At 37.4% G+C, this 17,914-nt stretch overlaps 1 protein-coding gene and 1 long non-coding RNA gene across 3 annotated transcripts in view; one reads left to right on the plus strand and one right to left on the minus strand.

Annotated features, from left to right (window-relative positions):
• LOC146592730 (putative acyl-CoA dehydrogenase 6) overlaps positions 1-15,606 on the plus strand; it is an 86,679-nt gene extending 71,073 nt beyond the window's left edge. Inside the window, exons 6-9 of one of the 2 annotated variants that reach the window (XM_085310514.1) lie at positions 163-336; positions 7,207-7,368; positions 7,531-7,681; positions 14,694-15,606. In XM_085310514.1, the coding sequence (XP_085166640.1) occupies positions 163-336; positions 7,207-7,368; positions 7,531-7,681; positions 14,694-14,784 (578 nt within the window). In that variant the 3' untranslated portion in view covers positions 14,785-15,606. The remainder of the gene's footprint in view (positions 1-162; positions 337-7,206; positions 7,369-7,530; positions 7,682-14,693) is intronic. The other variant, XM_085310515.1, reaches the window with a different exon arrangement.
• Positions 3,992-16,062, minus strand: LOC146592731 (uncharacterized). The gene is made up of 3 exons (XR_014896529.1): positions 16,012-16,062; positions 13,026-13,261; positions 3,992-4,711 (listed from the first exon to the last, which is right to left on the minus strand). It is a non-coding gene; the product is annotated as an uncharacterized LOC146592731 (long non-coding RNA).
• Positions 16,063-17,914: the final 1,852 nt, after the last annotated feature.

Consider the following 17,914-nt stretch of genomic DNA (forward strand, 5'->3'; position numbering starts at 1 on the left):
TTCTTAAAGCATAAAATACTTTCATGTTTTCTTAAAGGTGTACGTTCACTGCAGCTTTGGCATACATCTTAACATGTATGCAGCTTCACTGCTTTAAAAATGCCATACTTGTACCTCCAACTCCTACATTTTGTTGCCTTTCTAATATCTCTTTTTCTTCAGGCATTCATATTGCTAAAAAGATAGACAAACTGGGCATGAGGTCATCGGACACAGCTCAGATCTTTTTTGAAGAYGTAAGAGTCCCCAGCAAAAACCTCATCGGTGAGGAAGGAATGGGTTTTACATATCAGATGTTGCAATTCCAAGAAGAGCGGCTGTGGGGAGTAGCCACTGGTAAGTCGTAAGTCATCATTTGCGCTTCTGGGGCCTGACTGGGACACAGGAGTCACTCTTACAGAATGACTAATAGCACTTTCGTTTTATTGTAAGTTACACCTTTTTTTTTTTTTTTTTTTTTTTTTTTTTTTTTTTTTTTTTTTTNTTTTGGTTTTTACAATCTGTCACAGCCTGGAAACTCAGAACCTTCCCTTTCTGTAGGAAAACCTGAAATAGAAAGAGAACTGTCTGTGAGGCATCATAAGGGCTGGTTTTGCCTTGTTTCTTCCTCTTGGTGCCTTCTGCTGATAAGAAAATGTAGCATTGTGCTATGTGGGCTGCAAACATAGAACAAAGTTTATCAAAATGCTGACATGAAATAGGTGGATGGGGACCTTTCCTGTAGCACAGTCAGTTTATGTTTATTCTAGATTTTTAAAAATGAATTGAAATGGCTGTGTACAGACAATTTTGTTTTTGCAGATCTGCTGTTTTACCTCTGTGCATATTGGATGTATGCAGTACCTCATCCAATTTCTTTTCCTGAAGTTATGCTGTCACAGAATTCTTGTTCTTCTGAACCCAGGCCATGCTCAAATCTGGATATCTGAGACATCCAGATTCTGGATACTCCAGATTGCCAGACCCAAGTCTGGATTGTCCATTCCAWTTTTTTTCTTACAATATTTACTGCTTTAATTGAAGTATAATGGGGTTCAATGGAAGAAGATTGGTGGTCTTTACATTTTAGAGTTGTATAAATAATCTTGCCATATTTGTACTCTTTCATACATACCTTATCTGTTACTGTCTGTGTTGTTTGAGAACTAGGAACTGTAAGAACGGATTTTCTGATTCAGTAACCAAATTTAAGAAAAAATAGTATCTGTTATGACTTGGTCTCAGGCCAAATATTTTGGAGTTCAGATATTTAAAAAATGTTTTTGTTTTCAGCCAAAGTTCTTAGTTCCACTTGAGCTAAATTGTAAACATGGGGCAATTTCAGCAAAGAACAAGAGATTAGACTTACAAGGGATGCCATTGCAGACTCTGGGAAGATGTGGCATTACTGCTAGTCCTGCTTTTGCACACCGTTTAGGATACTTACAAGGTGGGGGTCAAACTCTGTTCAAATCAATTTGTTTTGAACTCAGTCTGTCTGCCTAATATTGAAAGCATGGATGGGAACTGCTATATAAAGGGAAGTGCTCTAACCACAGGTTCTAAGATGCTCTGTGAGCAGTCAGCCTCTCCTGTTCTGCTTTGCTTTCAAAGGTAAATGTTCCATGGAGCAAGGGCTAGAAGGGGTAGATCTCTTCTAGATGAGCACCTTAAACGCTTGGCCATCCRACTACAATTCAGGCATTTTCTCTCATACAGGGAGCCTTTTGTTTTAGCATTTCTCAAATTTGTCCCTATATTTAGATTGGACTGATTCTGGATGTCTAGAAACTGCATGCAAGCAGCTGCGGCCCATGCAGAGATCAGCCCTCCAGAGCGTGTCTAGCAAGACTGGTGCTTCTGGCAGCATCACGCTGGCTGGGCTGGCCCAGGTCAGCAGAGCAGCGCCCAGGTTGCAGGCTGCGCACTTGTGCTGAAGAGCTGCTTACACAGGGGAGTAGCTCTTCAAACCAAGATCTTAGCATGCCTGGCTTACTCTGCAAGCAGAGCTCATCCGTGTGGTGCATATTCAGATAGCAATCTCAGTTTGAAGGGACCTCTGGAGGTCAACTAATTCTGCCTCCTGGAGAAAGCAGGGCTGACTTCAAAGTTAGATCAGGTTGCTCAGGGCCTTGTCCAGGCAAATTCTGAAATCTCTAGGATAACAGTATTCCTGCCTAGGACATCTTAGGCAGATATGTAGCAAATCTGGTAAATAGGGTACAATTAAAACAGTTTTTCTTCCTATAGGATTGATAGTACACCATTGACACTGATCTAGAACTGCCCTTATGCTCCAGAGGCAACTGAATGGTACCTCAGGTATCCATCACCAGAAACCCTTCAGCTATCTGACTTCAGAATTCTTTGCTTATCGCAAGCATAGTTTTGTCCCAAACTTGTTAAACATAAATTAAACAATATCAAGCAATTTGTCTGAAGGTTGTTTTTCTGTAGATRTATATATTGTCATGTCATTATTTTATAAGCATCATCAAAATAAAAAAAAGTCTTTCTTTTTCACTAACCAATRACTGTCCTATTAAACAGTAGTTACCATGTCCCCTTAGCAGAGCTTATAAAAGGAAGAGAAAGTTTTGCTCCGCKGTCAGGATTTATTTTAATTTACRAAGTTCTTTTGTGTCTTATGCTAATTACCTTCCAGAGCAAGTAGCTGCATTTCACCCCTTCTTGTACACATAACTGATCACCTCAAGCACTTATTACTGGAAGAGTTGTTTAAATTTTGACTGCCTTCCTGCCATTTCAAAGCAATAGGGGGATTTTAATAATAATTGCCCCCTAAAACATAATMAAGGCTTATGTAGACAGTAAGGACTTAGCTGCACGTTTTTATACTCAATTTGGGATCTTAGCCAAACAAAATGATCAAACATTCCAGGTTCCAGTGACATTCCCTGAGCATCTCACTGCCAGGCAGTGGAGAAACCTGCTGCGTTAGTCATGCTCAGAGCAACTCTGACACATACTGACTGCATCAAAACACAAAGCACAGCAGGTTAGATCACTTGTATTAAAACCGCTGGTAGCTTGGTACTGTCCAACTTTGCATAATAGCCTGGCAGTTAAAGTGCTTTTTCAGGAAGTGGGATGCCACGTCTCAATTCTCCTTTTTAGCCAGAACAACGCTGTAAGAGCAGGCTAACCTCTCATCTAGATGAGCRATCTGACAAAGGCATCTTTCACCCCTTGGAAGCCCGGCGAGCACAGCTGGAATGGAAGAGCCTTGGAGCTGGCAAAGGGAGGGAAAGCCTGATCCTGCAGCTTAGTGGTCAGTGTATTTAGGCCTTGCTTTGAACCCCCTGGGTTATTTTCATTTTTTGTCAATTGACTATCTGATACAAAATGCATGAAGATCATGGGGAGCAGGGACAAGGCCCAGACTTTCAGTCAAGTTGCAAACCTTATAAGAAACCAATTATGGCAAACAAGAAAAAAAAAGTAACTGATATTCAGATGGGAACCAGGTGCTTGGTGGATTCAGGATTAGGATTAGTTTCAGGATTAGGTCTGCATGTGTATTCCTAGTCCTCATTTCTGGCCCTCAGAAAGACATTTCTATTCCTTCCCCAATCATGACTACTCATTTAACACTGAAAATCATCAATCTATTTTTATCACTTCAAGGATAAATCCTGACATGCTTGTTTTGACTGCTTCCCAAAACCTGGAAGAACAAATTGACAACAATTCTTTTCCTTCTTTTCCTTTCCTTCCTTTCCTTCTTTTCCTTCTTTTCCTTTCCTTCTTTTCCTTCTGAAGTATTGTTTTGTATCAAGTATCACATGCCTTCCTTTTGGTTATTAAATTTCTTCTTTGTGGCCAACTCTTAGAACGTTTGTGAGAAGTTCCCTTCCTACTTCACCTTCTTTTTAAATCATTTTTCAGTGAACCAAATTTAAAACACAAATGAGAAACAAATTTCCTGGAAGCATTTTTATTCAAAGTTATATTTTTTCAATAATCTTATTCTAACAAATCAAAATTTGGTCACAGATACGGTCTTTTTTACTGAGTGATATGTATCCAAGGCATTGTTAAAAATTGCTGTTTCTTGCTTCATTGAAGGAAAAAAAAAAAAAAAAGCAACTGCCACATCTCTTCCCATGTTGTGACACTCAGTAAATGCAGTTACTTTAAGAACCAGTTACACTGATCACAGGAAAAGGATGTTGCTATGGTGAGAAAGCAAACAATTTTTTTTTTTTGTGAATTGCTTAACTTGGGGGCAAAGAGGGAGTTTAATACATATGAGAAAGTAGAATGGCACTTTTCTAATTACTTCTATCTGTTTCTGTATTCTAATTTTTCTGAGTAGCATTGAGTCATGGCCAGTAAACAGGATGACGGATCATTTTGCATGTATAGCCCACATCTTTAAAAGACAGATTGTTCAGTGTGGGGATAGTAATCCATCGTGCATCTCACTAGACAGTGATTGGCCGCATTGTGAGAAAAATGTTTTAATTTCCTTTCATTTTAAGAGGAGACATAGCCAGGCAAACTATATTTACAGTGAGTAGAAAGTTTAAATGGGAAAATATAAGTTGGATAGAAGTATAAGGAAAAAAATTACTCCACATTTGGCAACTTCAGGGTCTTTGAACTTGAAGATCTTCATGATCTCTGATGTCTAAAGGACTCCTTGGGCCACTCCAGAATGATAGTTCCTGCATGTGCTGTCAGTTAAAACTGATGGATCCAGTATTACCTGAGGATATGGAGATTATATGACAAAAGAAGAAACAAATTTGTGAGTACATTAAAGAAAGATAGAAGTTCAGAGAGAAATTGAGTTTCACTATTAAGAATGGCATTTCTCTATCTTTAACAAAGATGTAACAAAGCATCGTAAGCTATTATGTTCTGCGAGGCTGTCGTCACTCATAGTATTCATGGCATGTTGCATGTCATTGCTGTTTGCATGTTTTGCATTGCACTGTTTGCAGTACAGTTAAGCTTTGCCATAGTAGAGCTATGTGTGTAGCTCTAAATACCTGTCCTTTGAAGATTTCCTGTTTATTTCTGTATGCAAATTACAGCTTCCGAGAACAAGTAGAGGGACAGGGTTGACAGCTAAAGGAATATTGGAGAAACAGGGAGGATGGATTAGCTGAGAAATGGGGATAGGAAGGAGGCAGGGAAGCACATGCAGGCACCCTGCTCCCGGCCCTGATGTGTGCTGGCAGCCTGAGCAGAGATGGGCCAAACTCTCCTTGTGACCTTAGGCCTGTTTGCAGTCAATAGGTGCTGCTTTATTGCTTCTTAATCGGTCCTGCTTCTGCCCCTTCTTGACCATTCCTCATTCCTTATTACACCAGCTGCTGGCTGCTGGGAACCACGTGAGCCAAGCTGCATTGCCTTGCTCTGACAGACCAACACAAAGCAAGGGACTCCTCGTCCTTATCCCTCTCACCTCACTTCTCCTTTCCTAGCACTAGCGCACGCTGTTTATTTTCCCTCCCAGCAGTTCAGACTCTGCATGTTTCCTAGGTATCAGGTTGAGGACAAGGGACAAGAGACTCTTAGATATCACTTTCTATAGCATCTCTTAAGCTAGAGACTATAGAAGTACAAAGAAAAGGGACAAGAGACTCTTAGATATCACTTTCTATAGCATCTCTCAAGCTAGAGGCTATAGAAGTACAAAGAAAAACCTATTAGCATCTTACGTGTTACAGCAATGCATGACATGGTCCTTCAAAAGGGACGTTCTCTCTGAATAAGAGTTGTCCCTCAAAAAAAGCAATTACTTGTCTAGAGAACCAGCAGCAGGGTAACAGCATAGACTAGTGTGTTAATGCAGGTGAAAGTAGGACATTATTCTGTATTCTCTTTGCAAAATAAGCACTGATGGTATAGTTGCTTGTAAAAGGAGGGGTAATATTTAAGGAACAAGAAAAGCTGATAACATTCTGGAGTGTGGGGGCAGTATGTGAAAAAATGGTGCTCTGTGGAAAAGTTGACAAGCGGTCGTGTAGGTGAGGAACCGGTGGGATACAAAGTTATTTCCTGATGTGGGCTTGAAAATGATGTAAAAGAGATTCTGGAAGCACAGAGGAATCCTGTAAGGCACTGTCATGTGGATAAACTGGAAGAGCCACAGTAGCTGGAAAAGGAATTTTGTAGAAGCCAAGGGTTGTTTGTATTTTGCATTTTGGATTCCAATTCTTGCATTTCAGAGTGTAAATTTTATATATACGGATATGCATACTTTCAAATGAGAAAATGTGACTCTTCTCATAGAGATGGATTTATGGCTTTTCTCCTCACTCCCTACTGCTTGCCATAATGACCGTGATTCCACATTTGTCAAGCAAAATTCTTCTGCACTGATTCAGTACCTGATGTTACTCTAGCTAATTTGCAGGAGACTGATAACATAGTCCTTCATCTCAGGGCTGGTTTGCCTTGGAAAGCAAACTCTTTTCCTTCTCTTTATGTTTAAAAGTCCCTGTAAGGTTACTCAAAAAATGGCAGTGAACTAGTCATCTTACTTTAAAGTAGAGTTTCTCCTCTCTCTCTCATCTGTCTTCCAGCAGTCTCCTGCTTCAGTTTTGTTTCTATTGGAAATGMAGTTTAGAACTTACTAAACATGGCTATGAAGCTTAATACTTTTCACTTCCTTTATTGGGACTTTGAATGACAGAATGCAAACACAGCAAACAGCCTACTGGTGTTCCTTGATCTCTGAATAGGTTTCTACCATATGAAAGCTTCCTTAAATATATTCTACGGCATTCCTCGATGAGCAGACTGTGTACCTTCAGACTTTCTTTTGAGACTGTAACAGACTTTAGAACACACGTAGCACAGAAAGCAGGATTTGTCACAAGCTTTGGATAGAGCCCCAAATGATAAAAAGCCCTAAAGATAGAGTATTCATACTTGTCATTAGGAGTACTTTTCTCTTATTTTTCCTCCCTGCTCCCCACTTTCCTCAGTCTCCTTTGAATTTTTTTTCAGTTTGGGGTGTTAAAAAAAAAATCTATCGTCAGATGTAAAGAACCTATCTTTAAGGTACAAATGACACACATTTTGTAAGAACTTGAACTAGGCACTGCAATTTGAGCATATGAAATAATTTACTTCAAAAAACCTAATGTACTGCTTGTACAATGTGTGGGGATAAAAACGTGTTGTTTCCCTTCTTGTTGAAAAGATCTAAGTAAAACAATGTGTTGTTCTGTGCTTTGATTCTTGAAGTCCTGACACCACTGGAAAATATAATACAAGAAACTATTGACTACACTCGCCAGAGAAAAGCTTTTGATCAGTCCATACTGCATAACCAAGCAGTGCACTTCCGCCTGGCAGAGCTAGCAACAGAGGTGGAACTCCTTCGCTCTCTGCTGTACCGGACTGTTGGTGAGCTTCCATGTCCATCTTCTCAGAYGTATTTTTCTTAACGTAAAGAACCTTCTCAGGTTCTTTATAAAGGAATATAGAAAGACAACTGGCAGTGAGACAGGCGGTGATTAGAGTCTGTGTGTACAACTGTGCGGGGCTTTTTTTTGTTTGTTTTTTTAGCTCTCTATATAGAAGGCAATGATGTGACCAAACTTGCTTCCATGGCTAAGCTAAAGGCAGGTCGTGTGGCACGTGAGGTGACTGATAGTTGTCTTCAATTTTGGGGAGGAATGGGATTCACCAGTGAGGTCCTGGTGAGCAGATTTTACAGGTAAGCAAATGAGTGGTGAATATGGGAAAATTCTTTTACTAATGTAAGAAAAATATGAAATGAGAAATACCTTATATGGGATATTTGTCCTCTTTAATTTCATGCTAAAAAGGTCCTCCTCTAGGAGAACCAACATAGAACTTTTGTTTTCTTACTCTAACAAATTTCAGGTCAGCCGTTATAATACAATACCTAATCAAAGGTTAGCAAAATTAGTGTTTCAGTTAGGTCAAAGTTTTGATAAGCGTTGCATCTGTGTAAAGTGAGAACAGCACATTTAAAAAAAAAAATCTATAAAAAGCTCACTTCTTTATAGCATGCTCATTTGTTTGGAGTAATGAAGGTTATTCCAAAGCAGTAGAAAACAGCAGGAGAAAAGCAGAAACAGTATGCTAGAGAGTGGCATATAAACCTGTCAATAATTTCCTGATAATGTCTCTTCTGTTTAAACCAGGGAGTGAAAGAGAGATACTTTCTGATGTTTAACTCTTATCCTTTCCTAGTTTGTCTGTTTGTGGGGGGGATCCCAACTCTCAGGTCATGCTCTGCTGCCTCACCCATGTAGCGTAGGTAATATGATCTAACAGTACAGGTCATACAGTCACTTCCCCTTTTGGCAAATGGAGCAGCTAAGCTCTCTACTGTCAAATATGTCTTTCTGCAGCGTCCACCCTCTCAAGTGAGAAAACCATCGACAGCGGAGTTGCAGGGCATGGTTCATCTGAGTTAGGAATTCTTTTTTCGATTTTTAATATTATGAACAAAAATACTGTTCTGGTAGGGCAGAGATATCTTCAACCTTTGTTGATTTGTGGATTCCTGAAATTTTCCAGTGAAGGTGCAGACTGTTCCATGGTRGCTTTAAGTCAGCTGTCAATATGACGGTTTTTCTTAGCTACTTTTTTCACAACCTTTTATTAGCAGCTAATGGTTGCCAGTGATGCAGAAGTRAGCACTCTGAGTGAAATGAATCCTGTTTCAAAGCACTTACTATCAAATTAGTAATGTGTAGGGATGAATCCATGAGCATTTATATATTTCCTACCCTTATATATCATTGCTACTTCTAGACAGAGCTTTGCGATATAAATTCCAGAGTAGTTTCTAAGCACAGTAGTACAGTCACATTTTTGCTTTCCTGAAAAGAAATACAGAGTATTTCCTATTGGTATCAATTTTGTCAGCTGTTCAAAGAAACGTATCTTTCTGTCTCTGAAATAAATGAGGTTAGAGGACTTGTGATATCCACACATTAACATTTTCTGTGAATCAATAAAATTCCATTACTGAATAAGCATAAGCTCCAGGAAAAGTGAAGTAGAATATTACTTAAATAAACAATTACAGGTTCATGTTATAAACATTAATCTCTAATGATAAGCAAAGCAGCAACTTTCATAAAACAGTTCTTTTTTCTGCAGTAGTCTGAGTAACCATTCACGTCACTGTGATGTTGGTAAAGTAGCAAGCAGCACTTACCGTAAGCGCACAGCATGACATTCAGWATAATATACAAAGATTTTTGCAGCRTAAGGCTTACCAAGTTTCCAAGGAAATGTTAGTGTCTGATACATCAGGCTGTTACTCCTCAAAGACTACATGGCATAACRCATGGTTTGTACATTATGTCTTTGGAGTTGTTTATCAGTGTTGGTGGGGAGATACTAAACAGGTCCCACACAAAACTATCTGCCAATTTACTTYATTCATAAACATTCTTTATAAATCATTAGTCTTTTATGCTTTGTAGAACACATGACTTTTCTAAAGTATAATATTCTCTGGAAAGAGTAATTAAAGATAGCTCTCTTAGGCTGATTTTTTATACTTCTTAGATGTTTCATTTTCAGTTGAACGGATTTTGAGAAGGAGAATGAGTTTGGAAAAAGTTTTGAGCCCAAATATCAAARTGTTTAATAGAAATATTTTATACAAGCCAATATATAAATCAACAGGAGTGGAYTGGACTTTCCAAACTTTACTCACCCGGCATGATTCTGGAGAAGGAGAGAGACAGACTGATGTTCGTGTTTGGTTTTCTCTCCCCCTTAACAAATGCCTCAAAGATCTCATGACTTAGGAAAGATCAATTACTGAAGACATTTACCTATATGAAAACTCCAGGTTATGAGAGACCAGAAGGAGGGAAAAATTTTTAGCAAGTATACTGCAATTTTTTGGACTTCATCACAATATTTTTTTTTTAATTTCAGCTACTGATCTGAAAGCTACTTCAGCTACTGCTGTTTTAGTAGCAACTATATACACTTCCAGGAAAATGGAAAAAATTTGTCACCTTACCTTCTTAAAAAATGTGTTTTTTTTTTTTAATTAAGATAATTTCAAGCACTAAACACTGTTTCTAACTGCTGCCAATTCTTACAAGTTTTATTTTTTTTTGGGGGGGGGTGTAATAGAAAGAGTGTTAAATTTCTTTCCTTGACGCACTGTGAAAGGTTCAAGAAGGCAAAGGTAGAAAATATTGACCAGCTACTCATGTGAAACAGAGAAAGTATAAAAATAGCATTGCCAAATACATAGAGTTACAGAAGGAAACAGATTTTTTTTTTTCACCCTTTATGGTCATCTAGGTATTGCAGTATGAGTTTTTATTTTTATTTAAGGATAAGTAAAAATCAAACTTCCATATAGCTTTTAAGTTGAATTTCTTTGAATAAGTAATRTATTTCCTTCTAAATTATTATGTTCCTCAAATGTTTAAAATATGAATTGAAATATTCAGTTTATTATTATTATTTTTTTTTTTACTCTTTCATTCTTTACAAAGTATGACTAAACTAGAATGAGTCTAGGCTTGGGCTGGATGTGGAAGGCAGAAAGGATTACTCTCATGATTTCTTTGAGGCAAAGAGTAAGGAGAAAGAGCAGGGAAGGGAAGAAAAAACAAACAAACAAACAAAAAAAACCAGACCTGGTCCCAGGCTTGCATAGCAAACACTGGAAGGTCTACCATTGCTGTATCACGGYCCTAGGTAACTGGGGAGAGGGATTTTAGAAGATGGAGCACTTGACATCTAGCTCTAATATGGGAAATCAAAGTAGGTAACCATACAATGATGTAAATTTAAAGTAGAGCTATACTCCAGAACAAGCTAGGGTTATACCTACTCCCGCACAGACATTTTTTTTTCAAAATCTCCATTGAAGGAAATGGGCAAGGTCATGAAAACTGTTGTGCACAGCCACTAGCTATTCTGTGCTAGTTTGGCTACAGCCTACTCCACTATGTGCTATCAGATCCATCTTCTCCCTCTAAAGACTCTTTTAAACTATGTTTAACTTTTTGATGGCCAGTAAACAATCTAGCTGACTARAAAACATGTTAGCCTTTTGTAATCAAGTGCACGTTGCACTGAAAGGAAGCAGCATTTAAATAGCCTTTTTGAAAACAGTGGTAGTCTGAGCTAAAAAARAAATTGTTAAGATTTAGCAAGACACTATACCAATGCCCTCCCAACCAGAAAAGCGGGGAACAGAGTCTCTGAGAAATTATTGTCGTGATGTCAATGCTAGGCTGATGCAGAAAAAAACAGAACCCACACAGCTGCATTAGCCAAAATTCAGTCTCAATAGAATTCTCAGTTTCTTCTCCACATCAAAGGGGCACTAGTAATTCCAACAATCCCTGCCAGACAAGGGGAAGACAAAGACTTAATTTATTTTCTCAAGCTTTAAAGTTATGTGAAGATAGTGTAGCAGCCTCCTTCACAGTGTTTGTGAATAAAAAGGGGTTTTCAGACCATAATACCATATGGCTTTCAAGAGGAAAATGTAATTTAGAAGGGCTACCTGAGCAGAGGCAGATCCTTGATTGTATGTAGCATATGGTTGTAGAATGCAGAGCTACAAGATGCTAAACTTTTTATAGGCTTTCAGGCTTGAGGCTGAGGAGAGTAGTTTATACAGTAGTGTTACCTGCAGTCTCTGCGCTTGAATAGCATGCTGCAAGTTCAAAAACCTTTACTGATGCTCACTGACTGTGTTCATTGTGAGCTAGGTTCATGTTCCTGCTTTATACCTAGTGAAATTACACTGAAGGAAGATCTCAGACTCAAGCAAGTACCAACCCTGACTTTTAGGATGACTGAGGACCAAAAGGTTTATAGCCAGATAAAAGCCAGAGCTTGGCTTTTGAAAATGGCTGAWTTGCTCTCTGTGGGTACAGCAAAAGGATAAGTACTAGCTGAAAGAGGAGATGCCACTTAAACTGGCATCAGAATAGGTGGATTATACTAGTTATGAACATGCTTATTAGGCTGTAAATTAGAGGGTTCTTAATCATCAGAGTAAGTCTGTTACGCGACAGCCTTCAAATTAGAATAGTGAAAGATTGAGTGGAGAAAAAAAACACAACACACTGCCGTAAAGTAGTTCTTGAAAAATTTCTGAAGGAGGTTATATGTTATGGTACCTATGGAGACAAGGAACTTCAACTGACAACCTGGAGGGTCCATTTTGTGCTCTTTGCTGCATAACCAGAAACTGTTGATAAAGTGGCTTGAGTTTGGTGGGTGGAAAGGGCTCCTCACCTTCCCTTATAATTCTTAAATTCAGCATTGAAGACACAAATGGTTTTTGTTTTTTCATCTGAGAAAAAAAATGATTGCTTCTTAATATTTATATCTCTTGACTTGGTTGAGCAAAATAAATCTTATCATCTAAAGTTGATGTTTCAGGTGCACGGGACCTCCTGAGTGACAGGAAACCATTTTCAGGGAGTACTTCAGGAGGAACAGAATAAAATAGTTAGAGTTTATTTTTTTCTTCAGGCAAACTGCTTGAGCATTCTGATTCCCACCTCTACTTTCTGAGGAAAACAGAATTCAAGAAATGGCTAGAAGTTCAATTCCTCAAAATTATACCTTACTTAACTGTTCAGTGTGTTACAAACTTGATCCTCAATGGACTCTTGGCAATATATTGTATAGCACCTCAGCTGCCACACTGTCACCCTCTCAAAACTACTCTACTAAGGCCTAAAAGGATTCCTCTGCCTTACAAAGAGCTGGACCCCACATCCTCTGCCCCCTAGATAATGGTGAACCTCCTCTGCCCCGCAGAGGGCATTATTATCTAATGGTGAACCATAGGTCAGCGATCAGCTCAGCAAAGTTGGAAGATTTTTCAAAACACTCAGTTCTGTTGTGGGGGCAATGACAAGACTACTGAGCAATCAGAAAGCAAAGCATTGCTTTTTCAGAACAAAAGCATTCCAGAAAAAGCCTGTCTGAAACAATAAATTTATTTATATATATATACAGGCATATGTGTTATTAATATAGTATTAATGATCAAATCATAAATAGCTTATATACAGGCCTACCTTCCTATGTCATCTTCCCCAGCTTCATCATAGAATTCCTGGCAGGATAGTTAGTCCTGTGTTTTTGTTTCTTGTGTTGATAGTGATTCTGCTTCCCAAAAGAGGSCTGCTAGATTAATATCATGCAAGCCTTCTGTCATCTTGATCCTCTTTAACTAGGTAAAACATTCTGTCCTTTCTCCAGAGGGAAGAGATTTGTATTGGTTGCCTGTTTGTCAATCCTGCAGGCAATGTTCCTTACCCATAGAGACAAAAATAAAATCCATCAGCAAATAAGCAAATACTGACATACCACTCATTTTTTTAAATAWAAACACAAATATATTTATCTAATTGCTATTAAATAGTCTGACATACCTGTCACACAGTACCAAAGCTAGATCTTAACACTGCCTATTTATAACTTCATATAAACAAGCTTCATGTGTCCAGAACTCCTGCTGCAAATTGAGGATTTTTATCTGCATTCCAGAAGAGTTTTGAGATTTAATTATTTACTATTGATACAGTGCCGTGACGATGCAAGATGCTAAGCATTGCCAGGGGAATTCTATARCTTGAAAAAGCAAGAGCACCACAGCACAAAGAACAAATAACATACGGTTGTTCTAGCTCCCTTGCCATCAACAAAGCCCATAGGAAGGTAGGGAATTTTCAAGCTATTGAACCAGAGCAGTAGTTTAGAACTGTTTTGTTTGGTGAGGTTTCTCTCCAAAGAGGATGAAGTTTATGAAGAAAATTGCTTAAGGTGCACAGTAGTTTGTAATCTGGATAGCGCAAGGAACTTGGGCAATTCTGGTAGGGATGACTCTGTGATATAAATGTCGGCTTTTAAATGAGTCCTGTTAGAACTAGCAAATCAAAATTAAATAGCGTTGGAGCAGCCTTTCCTTTTTGAAGCAGACATGTAATACTGGTAAGGTTTTATACTAAAGTTTTGCCAGACCTCATATAGCTTTTAGAAAGACCAGGATGCTCCTCAGTCAAAGAACATGTAATTTTGCAGTGCCTTATGGATCAAAGGCCAACTCTTTACCACACAGTTGAGCGCAGTTTAGTGCTGCAAGATTTTTTGCTGCTTGCTCTCCAAACTCTCYCTCCACTCTTAAAATCCAGCTCCAAGTGATCACAAGGGATATTGTGAGGCGCATTACAGACCAGCAGACTCAGCAAGACGTAGTGTAGCAGATGAGACATTCTGCAAACAACTGGCCTAAGTATGTAATACACTGGCAACTCAACCAAACAGTCCAGCAACTGTGCCAGAAAACCATGGCAAGAACCAGTGATACATTATGATGTGCCAATTYAAAGTGATGAGACCTAAATAGAAGTCTCTTCAGAGTTCAGCTGCAGGAGCTCTTGCTGGGCAGGGCCACTAATATACTGGGAAAAGTCTTAGTGGTATGCCAAGTTAAGGTTATTTTTGAAAGAATCTGAAAACTGAACATGACAAATTATACCTTAAGCTTTCTGATACTGAATCAGCAACGTTCCTCTACACAAAAGGTATTTACAGTGCTGGTAACACCTGTATACAGTGTATGTGCTTCTGTAAACAAGAAGCTTCAATGTAACAAAAGCAGCTCCATATTAAACACACAGAAAAATCTATGTTCCATCAATATAGCATACAAATATATTAATTTCTCCTTTTTATTTCTACAGAGACTTGAGATTAATGTCAATAGGAGGTGGTACGGATGAAACCATGCTTTCTATCATATGCAAATACATGAAAACACTTCCAAAAAAGTAGCCCATCTCTCCTTTCTTGAAAGGACTCARGAGCATGGCTTTTACTACATACCAAAGGTAACAGGGTAATGCACATTTCAACGGTAAAATAAGGAGAAAACTTACCAGTAATTTTGCCAATGAAATGCTCATCACAGCCTTTGACCAGTATTACTTGTTTTACATAGTCTCCAATATTAAATTTGTTGATGAGAAGCAGTCTGAAAGCGTATGGTCTACTGCAAGATTTTTTTCATTTAGTGAAGTGGTTACTGCTYTGAGCAGTCTAGCACGCTGTACTAAGCACCTATACTAAGCACCTGTGTTCTTTAGCCAATGTATACCGACACTTTAGCGTATCTAACCCACCAATTAAACATACGGCTACAGTTAGAATTCCCCTAGTACCCTAAACAAATTTCAGGGTAAAGTTATCCTAAATTACTGATCTTGAAAGCAAAGTATTATGGCACAAATTATTCCAAGTCAAATATGCGATCAATAATTTTGCTGTCAATTAACTGTACCTTCCACAGCTTTCACTTTTAGCTAGTAATTGTCAAATTGAGTTTCTTCAACAGAGCTGAGTCAAAATCCCAAGTTTCTCTCTAACACAGTAGCACAGGGAACTGTGATCTTCAATTCATTCACTTTTACTTGTACTATGCTCTGTCATTGACATTTGGTGGTGGGACTGAGAGTTGACTTTTTTGTTTTTAATGTTTACAAACAACTGTTTAATTATATGTTAAGCTTTTGGAAGCCTGAATTTCCTCAGTAAGATTATTATGTTTTGTCTGGAATCATTAACGAAAAAATTAAAGCTGAACATGTTAATAACAAAGTTGCTTGTCAATGCTTAAACTTATGAGGGATGGTGCAATTTATATTATATGCTGTAATTGCCTTAAAGCAGGTGTGTAATAAATGAAGTATTTTGAAAATTAGTGTGACTTGTCACACACAATCTGAAATATACATCCATAATGATAAACACCAATTCTTAACTTGGTCTTACTTAAATCTCATTCTTTACATTTACTTGTATATCAGCCATACCTTCAAAATAAACATCAGCAACTCTTTCTAAAACAGTTTTTTAAGACAGAACATATAGCTTGTCTTCCTGCAAAAAAAAAAAAACTTCAGCAGAATTGCCCTTATAACCACATGATAGTGTTAAGCATTTTCTAAGGAATTTCCATGGTGCTGTAAGATTAACAGTTTAATATTTGAAAGATGACATTACSTTTTGTATGGAAATGACTGTGTACCTGGTAGGAAAAACCAAAGTTACAGTAAATTGAGAAACAATATATAAATAGTATTAAAAATGTGTAAAAATTTCAAAAGTAAGAATGGGCATATTGCAGCATTMTCATGCAACTCATACAATAAATCACAACTTTGTAAGACTATTTTTCTATAACATCCCAAGTATAGTATATTTTACTCTACAAGGCCATTATTACAACACCTTGAAATCTTGCTAACTACTATTTGTGAATTCTAAAGACTTTTAAAGTAGTAACTTTCTAACAGAAAACAATCACAAAACCAAAAGCTGTTCTAGAAGAAAATTCTGAGGCTGCAATGCATGGTTCCCCTCAATGGACATTTCCCTTTCCTTAATGAAATATTCTCAAGACAGTTCCATTTTTATACAAGTTGTCTTAACTGTTCTGAGGAAACTTGTAGGATTTTTCAGATTTTATACTAAAAATTAACCTTCTCCTGGAAGTGAATTGAAACATTTTATATTCTGTACTTTCTTCAAATGTAAAATAAGGTAAAGACATACAGAAATGTGAAACAAAGTTTTGAATATATAACATTTGCTTATCTGCCTTTCAGTTCAAAAAGTTCATGTTCCAAATTAAAACAGCCTGAAGAAGTTATTTCCATTTAATTAAAAAGTTCTTGTGCCTCTTCTAATAAAGAAGTTATTAGAGTCATATCTATCCTTTTTAAATATAGATGTAAAAAAAWTTTTTTGAAGAGTTCAATATACTTCTTGAGCTTAAACCTTCTTTCTCCCACTCCCTCTCCTGCCTCAACTTAGTACTGTCTAGATAAATTAAAAAAAAAAAAGACTCAGCTTTAAAAGAGTAAACAGAGGAAGGAAGAGAGATGCAAAATTTTTACCATTCTTTTTCCCTCTACTCCCCTCTCATCCAACTACTAGACAAGGTTGAAAAAAATAGTAATTGGAATATAAAAATAAAGTATTCTTTCAGAAAAGCAGGAAGATTTCCTATCCTACACAAATTACCTTTTAATCTGKTTTTAGATTTAAAACTGAAATCTTGTCTACTTTACACATGACCTGAAAGACAGGTAAGAGACTTTAGGAACATATTCTGTCAAGACTTAAGAGCCACAATGCCATATTCTCAAGAGCACAGATRAGTGCATCAGCCATGTAACTAGTTGTATCTATTGTATCTCTGCATTTTCTACTTACTAGTGATAGTTAAAAACTATTTTCATTTACCAGTAAAACAGCTTGATTACTGAGAAAAAAAAATCTAGAAATTGTTCAGGCATCATGTTTGAAAGCCACAAAAAAAAGCTGATATGAGATGAAGACTAACTATATTTCTAGAAGATGATCAGTGGTCAGGGGAGTGTAGCTGTCAAAGAGTTATGTCAATAACTATCTCACTCAGTACCTTCCACTCCAAAGTCTCATTAAAATTATAAAAGTGCATCAATTTTGGATGGCAAATTACATCCTATAGGTTGGCTTTGGGAACATTACACTTGCTTAACAAGCCTAGAAATTCTTAAATAAAGAACATGCATTATTCTGGCATTAATATTCAGATTTTCTGGGTTTTTGCAGAAGTTTTATAGACCTTTTAACAGTCAAAGATTAAAGAAATACTTGAAGTTTATTTACTGTAACACATTTAGTATAAATACGTTGAATTAAACAAGTGATTTATCTGCCATATTTTTGTTAACATATGAAATAAACATGAAAGAACCAGGTAGCATACACCTCCATTTCTTAGTTTAATAGTGATCCTTTCACAAGTCTAACTCCTTACATGCAGCAACATTTCCAAAAAAAACCTTGGTATTCTGCATTAGAAAAGAATGCGGATAAACAAACTACATACTAGCTAGAGTACTACAGGACACTTTAT

Source organism: Rhea americana, unplaced genomic scaffold (genome assembly GCF_003343005.1).
Source record: "Rhea americana isolate MKP2758 unplaced genomic scaffold, rheAme1 scaffold_32, whole genome shotgun sequence".
NCBI lineage: Eukaryota > Metazoa > Chordata > Aves > Rheiformes > Rheidae > Rhea > Rhea americana.